Raw genomic sequence first — 18,452 nt, 5'->3', positions numbered from 1 at the left:
GTAGACAGTTGTCTGAGAGTGGGAGGTTCTGTACTGTGAGCCAGTCAGAACAATGCTACTAGACAGTCACACCAGTCGGATGATTCTCAGTTATAGTATAGTCAGCCTGCAGGTGACACCAAGAGGTTCCACAACATATATGGGACATATCTCAATTTACATCATGCTTCTTTGGTCAGTAGTCCAGCAAAATATGGTCGACCCCATCAGTGATGTATCCAACCGCAGTCTTAACTTGTCAGGAGTCAAGGTCAATACAATAGTCAGTGTCAGTAGATACTTTTGTTACTCCACCTCCCCTGTCCTTTGTTCCAACTACCCCTCTCTATTGTCCTGTTCTAATGGCCCCTTTTAAAATGTCTCATTATAGGTAATCAAATCTTTACAGTTGAAGTCATTGTCAAAAGCCATAACATCCCTATCTCATATACAGTATATTGCAACCACATTTTGTAACACGTCTAATGAATTTTATTCAGTTACCCAAATTGTCCTTAATTTGTGTGTCTCTTACCCCATTTTGATGAAGCCTCATTATAATGCCAGTCCATTGATCTTCACCAAAGCATGGGACATTTTGGGTAAACTAAATGGCATGCAAGCAGAACTTTAGTAAATTAAGTTCCATATAAAAAAAAAATTGTAGATGTTTAATTACTTAAAATTAGACCTTTTAAGGGGCTATCAAAATGCGACACGAGAGTTGAAAGCAGGAAGAAAGGTAAGGAAAGGCAGGGTAACAAAAGTATCACGGGATTGACACTTGACGTTGACACCTGACTCTAACTTTCAACAAGTTTGACTGAGGATTGATGGATTATTGCACGGGTTGACCTTAATTTGCTGGATTCCTGACTGTGGGTTGAAGGAAGAGCATTAAGTATGAGGTATATCCTAAAATGGACACCATACTGGTACTGTGCATGACTGCTCCTTTCCCATTTGTCTCTCTGCTAATGGTTGCAGGACCATATTTGTCTGTGACATTTGAAAATGTACATATTCACTGCTTGGTGAAACCCATGAACGTCAGGACTTGGGTTTTAATGGGGCTCACTTCCGATAAATGCCATCAGGCGTAGCAAATCTGCTGAGAATCTCTATCCGCAGGTTCCTGCTATAATGTACACAAGCCGGACATAAGCAAACAGTAAAACCATAAGAATTGCAGGAATTCCAGCACAGACACCCTTTCATTTAGAGCAGCTTTGACCATCCTGCCAGACCAGCAGTGAGGTTGGCTGGTGCCACGCACAGAAACCCTGATTGCTGTTTGTTTTCAGAGTCGTGTTGCACTTGGCTCTCATTTAGCTGAGCCCATTATTCTCTGGGAGACATTTACCTTTATCTCATTGTCATCGGCTTGCTTGTTTCCTGCATCTCTCTGCTGTGCCCCACCACTGAATCTAATGGCTGGACACGTACTCTACAAGCATTACCTTTCAGCACTTTACATCAGGGCTAAGCGGCGGCTTGCTATCTCTGGAATAGCTGCAAGTCTCCCAAATCACAGCAGGAAGAACATGGGACTGGGACATTTTTAAGGAGTTAAAGTGTATCTAAAGCCAAAAGGTTTTATATTTAGTTTTTGAGAGAGTGGGGAGTTTTAAAGTGTATGTTTAACCCAAACTTTTCTTTTTAGATTTTGGATGTAGCGAAGGGTTTATTTTTTTGCTGTGTCTCATGGGGAGATTTCACTTTACTTCTTGTACCAGAGACAAGTTAGGTGAAAAGAATTCCTCTCTTAGGCAATTGTCACCTTAAGAGGTGTTCCAATTGGGAAGGTTTACCCTCACCTCTGGTGACAACTGTAATATTTTTAATAGTCCATCACTTTCTGGTCTGTTAACTGGGGTCACCATTAGAACTAGTGGCTGATTCTACTTGGTAGAAGCACCGACGCCAATGAAAAGCTGAGTGAATCTAGAACCATAGTGTTTAAGTCCGGATACAAGCTTGTTCCAAAAAGCCAACAAAATTCCGTGGCTGCAGCTCCACCCCCTTTATCAGGTCTTTAAAAAAACACACTAAAACAAGGTATACGGACTAGTAGTATTGTTATGACAGTGTTGTAGTTTTGCAATTATCAATTTTGCAATTGGGATTGTTTCCTCTTGCCCTATGGCAGAATTTTATTATCTTGGTCCATGTGTCATTCTTCATATTCATGTCAGAACTTCTGTTATGTTTGTGCAGGCCCAAGACCTGAACGTGATAGAGGAAGTCATCCGGATGATGTTGGAAATCATCAACTCCTGCCTGACCAACTCTCTTCACCACAACCCGAACCTGGTGTACGCCCTGCTGTACAAGCGGGAGCTGTTCGAGCAGTTCCGCAGTCACCCTTCCTTCCAGGACATCATGCAGAATATAGACATGGTAAGTAGATGGATCGCATCGGCATCTCCTGTATGATCTTCCTGAAAGTCCAAACCCCAACTCACTTATACTTACCTTTTCCTGTTTCCCCCCTACGCTCCATTCATCTCCCAGACAACATTTCCTTTAAGGAATTAGAAATTCAAAGGAAGAAACATAAAGTCCAACTCCATTATTTTTAAAAATGCCCTTGACACATACCTTAAATCCTGCACACTTTTGGCCTTTCCATTGACATTACAGGTCCTTCTTCTCCAAGTTATTAAATTAAAAAAGCTCTAAACCCTTACCCAGCTCCAGCACTGCTCTCAGCATCGTCCTAAGTCATCCAGCTTCTGCTCCTCTTCCGTAATGAATGTGTGATCATTCAACCCACTTCCTGTGAGCCCAGGCTGTCAGTGAAACACCCATTTAAGGGTGCGTCATGACTCAGGCTGGGCTCACAATGGAACGCTCCATAGATCTGACCTATCAGGTGAATCTGCTGCTTTGGACAAAGCACAGATTTCCTTTTCAAAATGTAGCTAAACCGAGATGGGTAAATAATTCTGTAGGACTTTAAATTTATGCGGCCTCTTGGAAAATGATGGAAAGTAATTCCCGTTTACTCCATTGCCTACTTTGCTTTCAAACTAAAGCACTAACCTTGAATGGAAATATGAGTGAAAGGAAAGTGAGTAAACATTTGTGTTATTTTTGTGAAATACAGTATTCAAGGGAGTGTTGCTGGCGGCATTCACAGGCCTATAGCAGACTTATGCCAATAGGATCATAAACCTGGCAACCCTTCTGTAGCCTGGACTGACAGCAGATGTTTCCTAGGTTATAAACCGGCTCGGCATGTCAGTGGTTTTGGGAGATGTATCCCAAAATAGTTGGTTTATGTCAATCATATATTGGAAGGGTTTTCCAGGGTAATACTCTAAAACAAGGAACATAAACAAGCAAGTTTGTAGTATTCGGCCTTCTGATTTTCAGCTATTATGGCTGTGCAAGATGTTGGCTATGGCGGATCCCTGTTGTCCTTTCTAGCCACCTCTAGTTATATCCATGGACATTTTTGCATGTTTGTACTTGGCTTTTGATAATGCAGACAACTTCTGTAGTGGCGCTTGAAGAGGGGTGTCCTTCTATGGAATCAGGCTGCATCTGCTAGGCTCTGCTGCTGTAAAGTATCTGCATTTGGCCTCACATGGAACTCCAGCTACTGGACTGTAGTTATATCAAGGCAGTGCTTGTCTCTACTGCTCACCTTGTAAGCACATCCTTGCTGAGTGTTCGGACCATGCCGATGTCCTTGGCTGCAATGAGTATGTTAAGCCCTGAAGACGGGAGGTCTCTGAGTCTCCAGGAAACAAGTTGGCCCTTTTCATTATATTTTGATGAGATCGGTTTTGTACTTGTTGGCTCCTTTTTTGGGTTTTTTTTTGGTTCTCCTATATCAATATCCATATATGACAGCTTTACATTTTGGGTACATAGTCAGGTTGAAAAAAGACACCAGTCTATTGAGGTAGATCTTTTATCCATGACAACCAGCTCCTTTTCTGGGTTCCGTAAGTAATTGTATTCCTATACAAGCCCTCTCTTCTGAGGCATGTGACACTCCAAGCAAAAAAAGCTCAATAGAACCCTATGGGAAGCCACAGCATTGTTGCAGCCCGCAAACTGAAAAATCGCCTTGCAGGAATGCAAACAAACATTGGATGCCACAGACACAATTGTGAGGTAGGAGGGTGGACTAGGTTAACTCCATGGGGGCAAAAAGGGTAAGTGCACTTATCCTGTAAAGATGAACAAAAGTCCACAATAAAAGTGATTGAAAATAAACAGATTACAGGTTCTGTCCTGTTGAAGGGCTTTAATTTTCTTACTGGGAATCCATCCTCTGCACTGTATGTCCTGCTTACTAAACGCATACTAGGTGCTATTCCTGATTTTTGAATGGCCCTGTATGCGTACCGTCCTCTGTAGCTTCTTGAAGGGGCAGTTTCACAGCACAGAATCATGTGACAAGCCGGTTGGACCTTGCTGCAGCAGAAATCCACTTTGGGTAGATTGAGTTGAATTTCTCACTTCCTAGGACAGCATCAATAGTTTCTTGATCAGGTTACTTGATGCAGAATGCAACATTTCTGGAAGAGTGGATTTGCCTGTCCCCACACTGCATGCTGTGGTTCCTCCCGCTGACCCTTACATCACTACAGGACAGTAGTGATGTGGGGCTGCAACCAACTAATCGATTATGAGACCAGTTGTTAACTATTCTCATTATCGATTAGTTGGTTGGATCCCCTAGCTCTCTCCTCCATGCTTGGAGGAGGGCACAGCAAACAGCCAGCCTGCTATTGCAATTTGAAATGGCCAATAGCAGGCTGGCTATTGCATCCACCCACTACCTGCTGTATTTACATTCAGCTGCCGTCTGTGGAATCTTGCCATTGGCAGCTGTCATTCCCGGGCTGAAGCTATTGAAGCTCCATGTGCTTACAGTACAATTATTACCCCAAAAAATTATAAAAGGTGGGGAAAAAGTCATTTTTGGTTTCGCCCTGACAAATTGTGCTGCGGGAGGTGCGTTGCAGTGCCATTCATTTCAATGGCACCCCAAACGCGCCTCGCACCCACAGTGTGATCGGCCGCACCGGAATGGTAACGCAATTCTGTGTGTTCCAGTGCAGTGCGATTTCAAAAAATTGTGCATGCAGTTTTATTCTGAAGTAAACATTGTTTGTAACACGGCATTTGTGTATTTTCTTTTAAAGTAAGGATGATATTTAATTTTTTTATTCGAAAAAATAATCGGCCAACTAATTGATTATGAAAATAATCATTAGTTGCAGCCCTAGATCAAACCACTGAGCATAGGAAGGGATCGGGAAATCAATGCTCCCAGAATTGTGAGATTCTACTGATGGTTTCTCTTCACTCCTGAGTAGTGATGTGCTCGGGCGTGTTCGCAGCTCCACGTGCCTAACCCACCAGGAAGCTGACAGCGCCACAGCGCCAATCACAGGCACTGAGACATATCCCGATCTCTGCAGCTGCATGACCGGGATAATGTCTCAGTACCTGTGATTGGCGCTGTCAGCTTCCTGGCGGGCTCGGCACGTGGAGCTGCGAACACGCCCGAGCCCATCACTACTCCTGAGCAGAGAGCTTTGCAGCAGAAGTGGTTATTTCATGTCTTCTTTGCTGGGAACCTTAATTGTGCAATTCTATTTTACCAATAGTGTCACTCTAAACAGATTCTCTATCAGATAATCACCATCAATGTATATATTTAAGTAAAAAAAGCCCTCTGGCTGCAGCACTTCTGTGTCCCATCACAGTATTAAGCCCTCCACATGCTGTATATTCAGCCTCAATGTATACAATATGCCTTTTAATCTGAAAAACGAACATAAAGCAACCTATGTTCAGGCTGAAGATCTCAGTTTTAGATGTGAATTTACCCTCATAATACATAAAAAGGGAGAGCAGTTGGTAAAACAAACCCCTTGTTATTCAGATTCTTTGATGGGAATTAAAGGAAAGCCTATTTCCCTAGGTTTATGTTTGCCATCAAGCCAAATAAATCCAGACAGGCCTGTGAGGCCGCCGTATCATGCGAGCAGTTGTGGCTTTGTGGGGGGATATTGCTTACTCGGCTCTCCTTTGAACTGGATCTTGGGAGTATCTTGAGGTCCATCAGAGAAGAGCAGCAGGAAGACAAACATGCTGAAAGATAGTCCATGTCTCTGTCGTGTGATGTGTCTAAATACCGCCGTTGTCGTCTCAGTTCTGCTTCTCCCTTTCCTGTGCTTGTTTTTCTCTTTGAAAGTGAAATTATGCTGAGGTTTTCCATGTCTAAGTAGCATATATATTATCTTGTTGTTCCTACAGAGTTTTATAAAACTCCAGCCTGTGCATATCCTGCAAGAACCCAGGTAGTCTGCCATTGCAGCCAGTGAGAGCCTTTTATATATGGATTTCATGCAGTGGGAACCTGGCTAGTCTACCATTGCAGGCATTGGGAGTCTGGTGGCTTGTGTCCCATTGTTTGCAGTTGGAACTTGACAAGTCTTGCATTGCAGCCAATTGTAAGTCTGACTTGTTTAGCTCCGTATTCAGTGGGAACGTTAATATTCAGACATTGTGGACAATGTATCTGACAAACCTGACATAAATGTTCTTGGGAGCGTTTGTGGTTAAATTAATTTACAAAATTGAGAACCTGGCAGGGCCCTACTTTTGAACTTGAAGACCATTTTGGACAAGTGATGATAGTCTGAATGGGCTAACAGCGGACATACCGTTGGTGCAGACTGTGCAGCTGTACATGAGCCTCAGAAACCATTAAATGTGGGCCAGGTGGATGCTGGTTGCTTACTTCAAGGGCAGGTTAGAAGCTGCAGACATTCTTCTTGATTACCTAACTGTGCTTCAGGTTTATTACGTCCAAGTGGTATCAGGCAGCAAGCACCTTCTTCGCTTCTTGTCTGACTACCATGCAGAATGCTTCCACATTTTTCTCTTGACTCAACTTAATTTAGAAGCAATGAGGTTTGTTTGCAGTCTGTCCCCAATTGCATACCATAAACCACACCACTGGGTATGGCTATCTTAGTGGATGTGGAGGGGTTTTGATGAGGTGGAGATGGCTGCGGTAATGCAGGTTACTCTGTCTCGGTGGCGGTGTATACAGCCAAGAGTGGCACTATTAGTATAGGGGGCATTGTATGAAGCTTGGGGGGTGGGGGGATTGTTAGTATACTGGAGATTGTATGTAGCTCAGGAGGATATTATTAGTACAAGGGTATTGTATGTAGCTCAGGGGGGTATAACTTTAGGGGTATTGTATGTAGCTCAGAGGGGTATATCTTTAGGGGTATTGTATGTAGCTCAGGGGGTATATTGTAAGGGGTATTGTCGTGTGTAGCTTTGGGCGGTAGTGTTATTATAGGGGCTATTGTATGTAGTTCTGGGTGGGATTGTATAGGGGGTAGTGTATTAGGGAAGGGAGCATTTTTTTAGGTACCTATGTATGAACCCGATAGGTTAATGGGCATAGTATGTAATTGGGATATTATAGATCCCTTATTGGGTTACTGTATGTACCCTTTGACCCTCAAATGGCACTTATGTACAGGGTGAATTGTTGGTACCTCAGGGGGCCCAAAATATACAGGGACTGTTGTTTGGGTGGCACTGTATGTACAGAGGGGGTATTGTGGGTGCCTTGTGTGGGCATTTAGGTAGGTAGGTATGTACAGATATGTATTGTACCTAGTGTGGCTTTAGGATAGTCCATATAGTTCTTTATTCATTTTGACAAGTAAGACTGAGATTTATGTATCCATTGTGCTATTCAGCTACCTATATAGTTATATTCAGGTTGCTTATTGCTGGCTGCTAGTTCTGGGTGAGATTTGTCCAAGGCTGCTGTAGGTCTTCTTTGCCATAATGATTCTACTCGGCCTGTGCATTCTGAGCTGCGCACCCATTCAAATTATAAATTAAACCTTCCCAAGCCTTTTTTTTTACACACCTGAATCGGCTGTCACATGAACCTCCACAGTTCCTCTTTCAAGAGTGAAGGACGGATCCACCTCTGTAGTCCCGGAACCCTGCCACCTAGTTTTGTCCCTGCCCCTCATGTTGTCGTCATGCGGGTGCTTGAGTTTTCAGGACCCCACCTTTAAACCCAATGAGAAATGTCAACAACACTAGGTAGAAATATGGGCACTTGGAGAAGGGACCTTTTGCAATGAGGGAGCAAGATGACTCGGAATGCGGTGCATCACATGACTGTGGATTTGGGCCATTTAACTTGGGTTTTTTAAATTAATTGGTTGTTTAGGTAATTTGGGTAATTTGGGTGAGGGGGAATGTTTCTGGAAGCTTACCTAACCAGACTCAAACTTTATTGTCATGCTTATCTTGTTCAATGTAAGTAAAAACATTCATCCATGTTCTCATCCCTTGCAATTTAAATAGAGTGACAACGCTGCTTGGCATACGCTGTTTGGAACAGCAGTGTTGCCACTTTTGTAGGCGCTTCCACAGAGAACTTCTATTGGAAGTGCCAACACATCTAGCATCAGCATGTCCAGCCGCTGCACCATCCACCACAGCATCACCATCCACCAAAGTGTCCCTAGGTCTTGCCGTACAAGGGTGCCTGCTGGCACAGGTAGTATTTTTGCACTATGCTCCAGCGATTGCATGTTTCTGGGAATAAAAAGTAAAGACTTCGAAAGATGAAGGATGTGGGGGCTAACAATTGTAAAGTTTATAAGCTGAGGGTTCAGTGTCACTTTAAATTGGCTCAAAACCGCAGCAGACGCATGAATCCCAGAAATGTATCATCAGGCTTTCATGTAGAACTTGTCGAAGACCACGGAGTGAGGATGTTGCTATAGCATGACCGTGTCTGCCGCGTTGGTTCGTGGCGGCGGAGGAAACCCTGCCTGTCTGGATGGCCTTGTGCTTCTGCTTTGAAATGTTACACGACATCCGTGGTCTGAGCGCCGCCAGACTGTTGACGCTGCAGTTTTTCGGCAAGATATGCGAACATTTGCAAGGTGCCGTGCGAAGAGCCGATTCACAATCCGACATCACTTGTACTGTGTGTGTTTCCAGCATCTGAGCGCTCTCTGTACCTGTCTGACTGAAGCTGCGACAGTTAATGCATCACGCTTGTCAAAACTTGGTGGTTTGCTGGTGTTTATTCTACATCACGAAACAGATGTACAAGTTACGGCAAAAGGGCTACGTTTCATAAAGAGCTGGTTATGTTAAGATGTAGCGTTCTCACCCATGCAAGGCTGTTAAAGAGGAACTCCAGGCAAACAGATAATTATATGGCTTAAGTAAATACACGACCTGGCCAAAAAAAGGTGTCACACTCTTAATATTCCATTGGACCGCCTTTAGCTTTGATTACGGCACACATTCGCCGTGGCATCGTTTCGATAAGCTTATGCAATGTCACAACATTAGACATGTGCGATTCGTTTCGTTCCGAATCGAAATTCGGACGAATTTTCGGAAATTCGGACATTCGGATGTATCCGAATTCCGAATTACAGACATAACGAATGCAAACGAATCCGAATTTCCATTTCCGAAATTCGGTAGCGTTATTTCGAACGTTCGTTTCGTTTTCTGTTCTTATTCGTTTCGTTCGTTGGAGCAAAGTGACATTAGAGAAGGAGAAAAATATTTTTCCCCCTTCAAATGTCACTTTGCTGCAAACGAAACGAATACGAAACGAATAAGAACAGAAAACGAAACGAACGTTCGAACTAACGCTACCGAATTTCGTCCGAATCCGAATTCCGAATCCGAATTGACTTTCACACCCGAATCCCGAAAAACGAAATAACACAAATCCGAATTTAAAACGAAACTAAACGAATTTTTTGGCAGTGCACATGTCTACACAACATTTATTTCCGTCCAGAGTTGCATTCATTTTTCATCAAGATCTTGTAGTGATGATGGGAGAGTCGGACCTCTGTGTAAAGTCTTCTCCAGCACATCCCAAAGATTCTCAATGAGATTAAGGTCTGGACTCTGTGATGGCCAATCCATGTGTGACAATGATGTCTCATGCTCCCTGAACCACTCTTTTATAATCTGGGCCCGATGAATCCTGGCATTGTCATCTTGGAATATGCCCAATGTGCCATCAGGGAAGAAAAAATCAATTGATGGAAAAACCTGGTCATTCAGTATATTCAGGTAGGCAGCTGACCTCATTTTTTGGGCTCATAACATTGCTGAACCTAGACCTGACCAACTGAAGTAACCCCAGATTATAACACTGCCCAATATCCAGGTGGTGACTGTTTTGGGGGGACCAGGCCCGTGTATATGTTACCTAGTTTACTTTGTAATTGTAATGTCCTTATGATACACACACTTTTTCATCACTAAGGTCACTTTGCTACCTGTTTGCTATTAATTCTTCTGGGGCAGCTGCCTGCTCTCCGGAAGAGGTGATGCTAATTTACTGTCCAATGGGGAGGCTGGAGAGGTGACATTGCTTAATTAGGAATTACTTTGGTCATCTGTCTGTGATAAAATGTGCATACATCACAAGACTGACTGTACAGAATCACAAAGCCTTTGGCAGGTAAAGCAGTAAACATGTCTATTTCATCCGTTTACCTGGCACCTGTAAAGCTCCTGCAAAATGCTCAGATAAAATTAAAGGCTAAATATACCTTTTGGACTATGTTTTATGTTACACCATGAAACATTGTCACATTGCCACCTCTGCCCCCATCCACCACACACAGGATCTGTGAATGGAAAAACTAGTTCCATTAGCCACTGCGGCAGAGGGACTTGCAGTTCTCAATGTATAAAAGTGCAGTGACATCACCACACTTGTAGTCCATTCATTCTTTCTCCCGTCCCTATTAATTACTGTCTGTACCGAGGTATGGACAGGGGCCAGGGGGAGTATTTGTGACAGCCAGAGAATTCCTCCTACGATCCACCGATGGTGGTCGCAATGCTTTACTGGCTTTGATGCAATAAAAAAAATTACAAATGCAGTTTTTCTTTTATGAAGTGTGCATTTATTTATTTATTTTGTATTTTTTCCCCCCAAAATTGGACTTTGCCTTTAAGCGAATACTTATCTTTCCCAAAGCCTGCACCTCTCCATTGCAGAGAATTCCACCTCCAAAGTGTCTTCGAAAAAAAAACAAATTGAACTTCCAGAAGTGTTGGTTTCAGAAGACATATTAGAGAAGGATTTCTCTCTGCGTTCCGTGACACAAGAGAGGACATTATTCGCTTTATGCTTTTACAGGGTAGGCATTTTGCAGGAACTTTAAGCAACAGTGGCTTTAAGTGCTCATTCACACCCTAGAGCGTGCATTAATGCTCCCACTACACACATTTGCTGTCATGCAATATTACAGTGCATTCCAGTGTAATACATTTTTAACATTTATTGGCAGTGTGTTTTTACCTTTTAATGTTTTGCTTTTTTGCACATTTTTGCAGGCAGGAGAAGTGAACAATTTAGGACAACATCGCTGAACTGAAAAGTGAACTGAATTGGAGAATTCTTTCCAAATCAGCTATGTTGTCCTAGATAGTTCACTTCTCCTGCCTTCTCCAAACTCTTCACCCTTTAGTGAATAACCACCTTAATTTTAGATAGAATAAGGATAATCTTAACCGCTGTCAGCTTTTTTTTTGTCATCGGTGTCCAGTTGGGGAGATTTCCCTTAACTTCCTGTCTGATAGCCACAACAAGAAGTGCAAGGAAATCCCTTAAAGTTCACTTACTCACAAATTATGGAAAAATTAACTTACCCACTACACCCTGAGACCTTCCCTGGCCCCCTGTTGCGCTTACATGTTGGACGATCCTTGCCAGCCGATGAAAATATGACCTCAGTTTTGGAACATTAGAGTTTTAGAAAGTGGTGTGACATGCATATTGTCAGTTGGTAAATTAGTAATGCACGAGGAGACTGAAGGGGAAAGCTGAGGTGTAGTGAGATAGATTTGGGTGTCCTCGACATAAAGATGGTATTGGAAGCCATGGGAGGCTATTAACTGAACAAGTTGAGGAAGGGTAGACATAGGATAGATGGGGTCTGCCTTGGGGGGACGACACTGGAAAGAGATGGAGATGTAGGTGATGCTGAGGGAGCACTTAGTTAGGTACGACGAGAACAAGAAAAGAGCAGAGTGATGGAGGACAAGAGAGTGACGTTTTTGTGAGGAGGAACGGGTGACCAACTGTATCAAAGGCAGTATAAAGGTCTAATAGTATGAGTACAGCGTAGTGGCCATTGATATTAGCAATTATTAAAGAGTTAGTGAGTTTTAGAAGGGCAGTAAAGGTTCAGTAAGGTTTGCAGTGCCAAAGCCAGCCTGTACGGGGTCAGTAAGGGTTTCAGCACCAAAGCCAGCCTGTAAGGTGTCAGTAAGGTTTGCAGTGCCAAAGCCAGCCTGTAAGGGGTCAGTAAGGTTTTCAGTGCCAAAGCCAGCCTGTAAGGGGTCAGTAAGGGTTTCAGCACCAAAGCCAGCCTGTAAGGGGTCAGTAAGGTTTGCAGTGCCAAAGCCAGCCTGTAAGGGGTCAGTAAGGGTTTCAGCACCAAAGCCAGCCTGTAAGGGGTCAGTAAGGGTTTCAGCACCAAAGCCAGCCTGTAAGGGGTCAGTAAGGGTTTCAGCACCAAAGCCAGCCTCTAAGGGTTCAGTAAGGTTTGCAGTGCCAAGGAAATGCCTCCCAGATAGCAAGCAATTGAGCTGCAAGTTTGAAAATGACTTGCTAAACTATTGCAGACTTGACAAGCTTCACAATTTTGTTGCACAATTACAGCAAGTCTGCATTGCAAGTCTCCAGATCAACGTGCTATGCAGAGCTCTTGCAAAGACCTGCAGGACTCTTACTGTAGACTCGCCAAGCAAATTTGCTACAAATTCAAAAAGTGTCAACTAGAACTTGTGCTGCAAGTGTTCTGCAAGTCTACAACTTGCCAGGAATGTGTGCAGCAAGTTAACAAGAATTACAATTTAACCCGGCCACAAGTTTGTAGCAAGTTATCCCTGCTATCTGGGCTGTAAGGGGTCAATAAGGTTTGCAGTGCCAAAGCCAGCCTGCAAGGGGTCAGTAAGGTTTTTAGTGCCAACACCAGCCTGTAAGGGGTCAGTAAGGTTTTTAGTGCCAAAGCCAGCCTGTAAGGGGTCAGTAAGGTTTTTAGTGCCAAAGCCAGCCTGTAAGGGGTCAGTAAGGTTTGCAGAGCCAAAGCCAGCCTGTAAAGGGTCAGTAAAGATATCAGCGCCAAAGCCAGCCTGTAAGGGGTCGAGATGTTTATCAGTGAGGTAACAACTCAGATGGTTAAAGGACTAAGCATTCTAGAAGTTTGGAGGTAAATGGACCAAGGAGATGTTGGGGGGGGGGGGATTGGTCCGGTGAAGGATTTTAATGTGTGAAGGCCACAAGAGCATGTTTTAGAGGGGAAGGGAAGATACAAGTACAGGGAGAGAAATTGAAGGTATGGGTAAGCGAGCGTAGAATAGAGCAAGAGTACGACTGGAGTAGTTGTAAGGTCCAGAGGGCAGATGATTAGGTGAACATCAGAGAAAGCAAACTTCTATGTATTAGCATGAGGGAAAATTTTGGATGCGTTGGTAGAGACGGTATGTTAAGTGCGAGAGTTATCTGGACAGTGTAAGCTACAGACAGATTTAGGGAAGTGCAGGACACTGGCTGTGTTGTCTGGTTTGGGTGCCTAGATCATTAGTTTTACTGAACATGAATACACATCCTTTGCAGGAAAGCCCATTCACGTATTTCAGCTCTGAAATAAGTTGTTTGCCTGGAGTTCAGTTCTAATGCAGCCATAGGTGATTGAAAAAGGAGCTCTGCCTGCAAAACTCACCTCCCGTCTAGTTCTGTCCCCCGCAGTAATTGGTTTTCACCACTGTTTTTCCAGTTTATGCAACCTGGAAGACTTAGGCCGTAATGTGAGTACAGGGATCAGTGATGCTTTCTGGATAATTAATGACAACCTTTTACCGAAGAAGCCCAAAGAGGACCCTGCACATTAACTCCCAGATGCACGCACACATACACTTTTGGATTATGATGGCCAACACATGGAATAAATGGAAGCAGATTTTTTTTTTTGGTCTCCATCCTTAGACCTGCCTGGCTATGACATCTTGAGGAGGTACAGTGGCCACATACATGTCCTAATGTTTTTAGTTCTTCCACATTGTGTGACTGTTGGAAGCTTTCTTAAAAAGAAAGTGTTTTTATTCTCTCAGAAAGGGATTCGTTCCTTTATTGGCATTGTGTCTCTTGTCATTTCTAGATGATAATAACTCTTAGCTGAGTTCCTGAAGCTCTTTATGCTTCCCTGGGTGACGGATGTGACTGATGGGTGAGCAGTGACGGTGTGCAGAGGTCATTCTCCTAACACTTTTTCTTCTCTTGTAGGTTATCAGCTTCTTCAGCTCACGTTTGGAGCAGGCTGGAACGGATCTGTCAGTAGAACGAGTCCAGGAGGTCATCAAGCAAGGAGCAGTCGCACTGCCAAAAGACAGGCTCAGGGTAAGCGTGGAAACCCTCCCCAATGGTTTCATTACATGACAAGGTGGTATGTTTGTGAGCTCAAACGTAAGAGAAATAATCACCAATTATTTAAAAATGTATATAGGCAAAATTAAAAAACGATTTGGTACATATCGAGAATCTACAAGAATTCAACGTGCCGCTAACTTCCTGTTGGAGCTATGGCTTTGATGCACTGAAATCTCAAGCAGAATTGTCTATACTACAGAGCTCGACCTGTCCCCCGCCCCACATCCATGCATTGATTTATTTCTCATATAGCCAATGCTATTTCTTTGACTCCTAAGAGCCGGCATACATGTGTAGGGAAATGTCTCTTGGGAGATGTAGTTCTGGGAGGCGTGCTTACATCCAAAGGGACTTCGCTCCCAGCAGCTTCCCCAGGTGAGGATGCCACAGGGAATAATATAAGCTGTGTTTTGCTATAGGAACAAGCTAAAAAAAAATTATGTTGGGACCTGCTCTAGAGGGGGAGGTTTGAGGATAAAGGAGAACTATGAGGTAAGTGATTTCCACTCATCCTCCTAGCTAGAGCCGCCGTGTGACAAAGAAACTGTCACAGGTCAGCTCTATAGATCGGGAAGTGAGCAGAAACATGCCACCGATCTGCTCACTTCCCAGTCATCTCCCTGCAGTGAGAGGTGACTGTCAGTCACCGCTGTCCGCAGGGATTCCCCCCTCCCCTCTCCGATCCTCCATTGCTGAGTGGAGGAATGGACAGGGAGGGGGCAGCACAGCCGGCTCTGTCTCTAGATAGGCAGAGCCAGCTGTCACTCACACAGCTGGATGGATCTCGACAGTAATGTCGGGATCCGTCCCGGCTGCGGCGCTCTCAGTATATCGCGGGCAATAGCTCGCTATATACTGAGCTTTGGGTCACGGGAGGAGGTTAGAATATGTCCTCCCGTGACCCTAAAGAGAACTATGGGGGAAAACACTTACCTCATAGTTCTCTTTTAAATAATAGACCTAAATCAATCATTAATTTGATTATTGCAGGTGATCTTTAAGTCAAGATAAAGGTCGATTTGGTCAAATTTGATTCGTTTTAAATAACTAATGGTTCCCTTTTGCTGAAAACAATTGCTTAAAGCTGAAGTGTAATTTGCTTATGATTTGTATTCAGATCGATCATGACTGGTGGGCCAGGAGGACGACATACATAGATTTCTGAAAACAGACAGCGATGTCACACAGAAGAATTGTTTTCTAAAATATTCTTGTATACTAGTCCTACGGAAGGGTCTTTGGGGTTATAGATACATCTGCCTTTCTTTCAGAAATGAGAGATAATGAGGTAGAAACAGTTGTATGCAGGTTGGGAATCCGGCTTTGAAGAATAAAGGTGGCCATACACTTGTGTGGTTTTTGGACGGGTCTTGAGGAACCGGCTGAAATTCGCACAGTAGGTACCGCTGTCGGCACCCTTTCCGCAGGCATCACTCGGTCAGCTGATCGAAGGAGCTGGTCGGAAAAATCTTCGTACGAACAAAGAAGGCAGCCAATGAGCTGCGGGCTCTATTCGTATATGCTAACCGCAGCTTCTGCTTTTGCCATCCTCACCATATTCTGGTTATGCCGTCTTGTATATCTGGGGCACAAACTATTAATAATCCTTCTCTTTCCACACTGTCAGACCTGCCGGCGTAATTAATTCCATCTCTGAGCTGCACAGATTGTGACTTCCATCCCAGGTTAGGAGCAACAACTGCGGATATTTCTGTCAGAGCGCTGCATGCACCGGCTTGTTTAATAGGGAACGTTTAAGAGGCCACGGTGGTATTTGTCAAAGTATGTCTTTGTTCTTAATGGAAGCTGCACATAACTCGACTTTTACAGCAACCCGACAATGTACGGACAAGAATAGGCTCTTTATCATTCCATCCAGGAACGTGCTGTGTACTTGTGATAGGTAATGCTTCTCACTAATTACTAACAGTATACACTGCAATGCAAGTGTTTTAATGGGGTCTCCCCCTCAGGAACAGGAGGGTTAAAGGGTCTGTCCACCCGTATCCATCAATCTGTCCAATTGCTTGTCTGATAACTCCAGTGGCAAGAGTAGTCACTACGACTGAGTTCAATTTACCGTTGTATTTTGACTTTCATATTATATTTAAAGGGGTTATATTATAAAGCCGCGTGTTTATAAAGGGTCAAATGTTAGATCTGCACAAGATCATGTGAATTGTTTGCCTGTCTTTAACCCCTTAGTGACCGAGGCCTTTTTTTTGTTTTTTGTACCCATTATATAATCCACATTTTAGGCCTGAAAATGACAACAACCCCCCACACATTATATATTTTCTAAAAGCCAAGACTCTATAGAATAAAATGGTGGCAGTTTATAATTTTTATGTTCACAATATTAGCGCAACGTATTATCAAACCCCGAAATGTAGTGAAAAATGCCCTTAAGTACCCCAAAATACAATTACATACCTATTTTTTTAATAAAATACAAAAGAAGAGGTTACGAGTAAATATATACCCAACATGCCCAGGTTAAAAATTGTGTGCGTCCGTGAAACTGCGACAGATTTCAGTACCCCAAAAAGTCCATAGATGACGCTTTAAAAGCCCCTACAGGTCATCACTTTATATATATATACGTATTAATATTGGCCTTAGAATTATTGCTCTCACTCTGGCGTGCGTGGCGATGGCCAACATGCGGGAACGGGTGGGGGTGGCCCGGAGAAGCGATCGGGCGACAGCTGAGTCACCTGATCGCTTCTATTGTAAAGCCGACAGTCGGCTTTACAATTGTAAACAGAGTCCCTGCGTCTTTAGCCAACAGGAGTCTGTTTAAATGGGCCCGGTACCAGTGACGTACTATGGACTTCACTGGTCCGTAAGGGGTTGAAGGAAAAGTGCACTTTTTGGCCTGAGCTAACCTAGCCCACACTTCCTCTGCACAGATGCATACCTACCTTGATCCAACCTCTCTGGTGTTTGTTTGCATCCAATACCGTAAGTCTCACTCTGTTGGCCGCGTCTGCCTATGACAGCCTGTAGACTTCTATGGGGCATCTCTCTTCACCTCCAGCTGTGGGACACCGCCCCAGTGCACCTAGTCCTTATCAGGGGCAGCTTGACAATACCTTGGCCCTTGTTAAGCCTAAAATACACTGCCTAGCCCAAAAAAGTCCACTCTTTAATATTAGAGTGTGACCGTCTTTTGCTTTGATTACAGCGCACATTTGCCGTGGCATCATTTCAATAAGCTTATGCGATGTCACATTTATTTCTGTCCAGAGTTGCATTCATTTTTCACTAAGATCTTGTAGTGATGATGAGAGAGACGGACCTCTGTGTAAAGTCTTCTCCAGCACATCCCAAAGATTCTCAATGGGGTTAAGGTCTGGACTCTGTGGTGGCCAATCCATGTGTGACAATGATGTCTCATGCTCCCTGAACCACTCTTTCACAATCTGAGCCCGATGAATCCCGACATTGCCATCTTGGAATATGCCCAATGTGCCATCAGGGAAGAAAAAAAAGCCTGGTCATTCAGTATATTCAGGCAGGTGGGTGACCTCATTTTTTGGGGACATAATGTTGCTGAAATTAGACCTTAGACTTGGCTAAATCCAGGTGGTGACTTTTTGTTGGCCAAGCAGTGTATATAGGTGAGCTACATTGACACGAGTCACCAGCAGCTGTTTGCAGATTCTTACATTTGATTGCACAACAGGGACCCATTCTACCCCCCAACCCCATATCGGCCACATTTGTGATTGCACCAGCTGCAGAAACCAGCAGAGTACACTGGATGTTTTTTTGTAGTAACAGATCATGTTGTTTAGACCTGGAGGTGCCTACAGACGTTAGAGCATGTTCACCCAGTCTGGTCATTTACAATCAGACCAGGGAACATCTATAATTATAAAAGAAAAGTATGGGATCCCAAGCCAAACAAATATCTTGAAGAGGGGAGCTGTATTTCCACAATATTAGGACAGGTGCTCCCACTGAA

At 43.7% G+C, this 18,452-nt stretch overlaps 1 protein-coding gene across 2 annotated transcripts in view; it reads left to right on the top strand.

Annotated features, from left to right (window-relative positions):
• The window catches only part of DYM (dymeclin), a 300,965-nt gene that overhangs the window by 246,298 nt on the left and 36,215 nt on the right, over window positions 1-18,452 (top strand). For both annotated transcript variants that reach the window (XM_018555737.1, XM_018555736.1), the window contains 2 exons: window positions 2,197-2,379; window positions 14,339-14,452. In XM_018555737.1, the coding sequence (XP_018411239.1) occupies window positions 2,197-2,379; window positions 14,339-14,452 (297 nt within the window). The remainder of the gene's footprint in view (window positions 1-2,196; window positions 2,380-14,338; window positions 14,453-18,452) is intronic.

The sequence above is a fragment of the Nanorana parkeri genome, unplaced genomic scaffold (assembly GCF_000935625.1).
Source record: "Nanorana parkeri isolate BGI_ZX_2015 unplaced genomic scaffold, ASM93562v1 scaffold210, whole genome shotgun sequence".
In the NCBI taxonomy this organism is placed as follows: domain Eukaryota; kingdom Metazoa; phylum Chordata; class Amphibia; order Anura; family Dicroglossidae; genus Nanorana; species Nanorana parkeri.
Note: the sequence above shows the minus strand (reverse complement) of the source record. Positions and strands in the feature narration are given on the sequence as shown.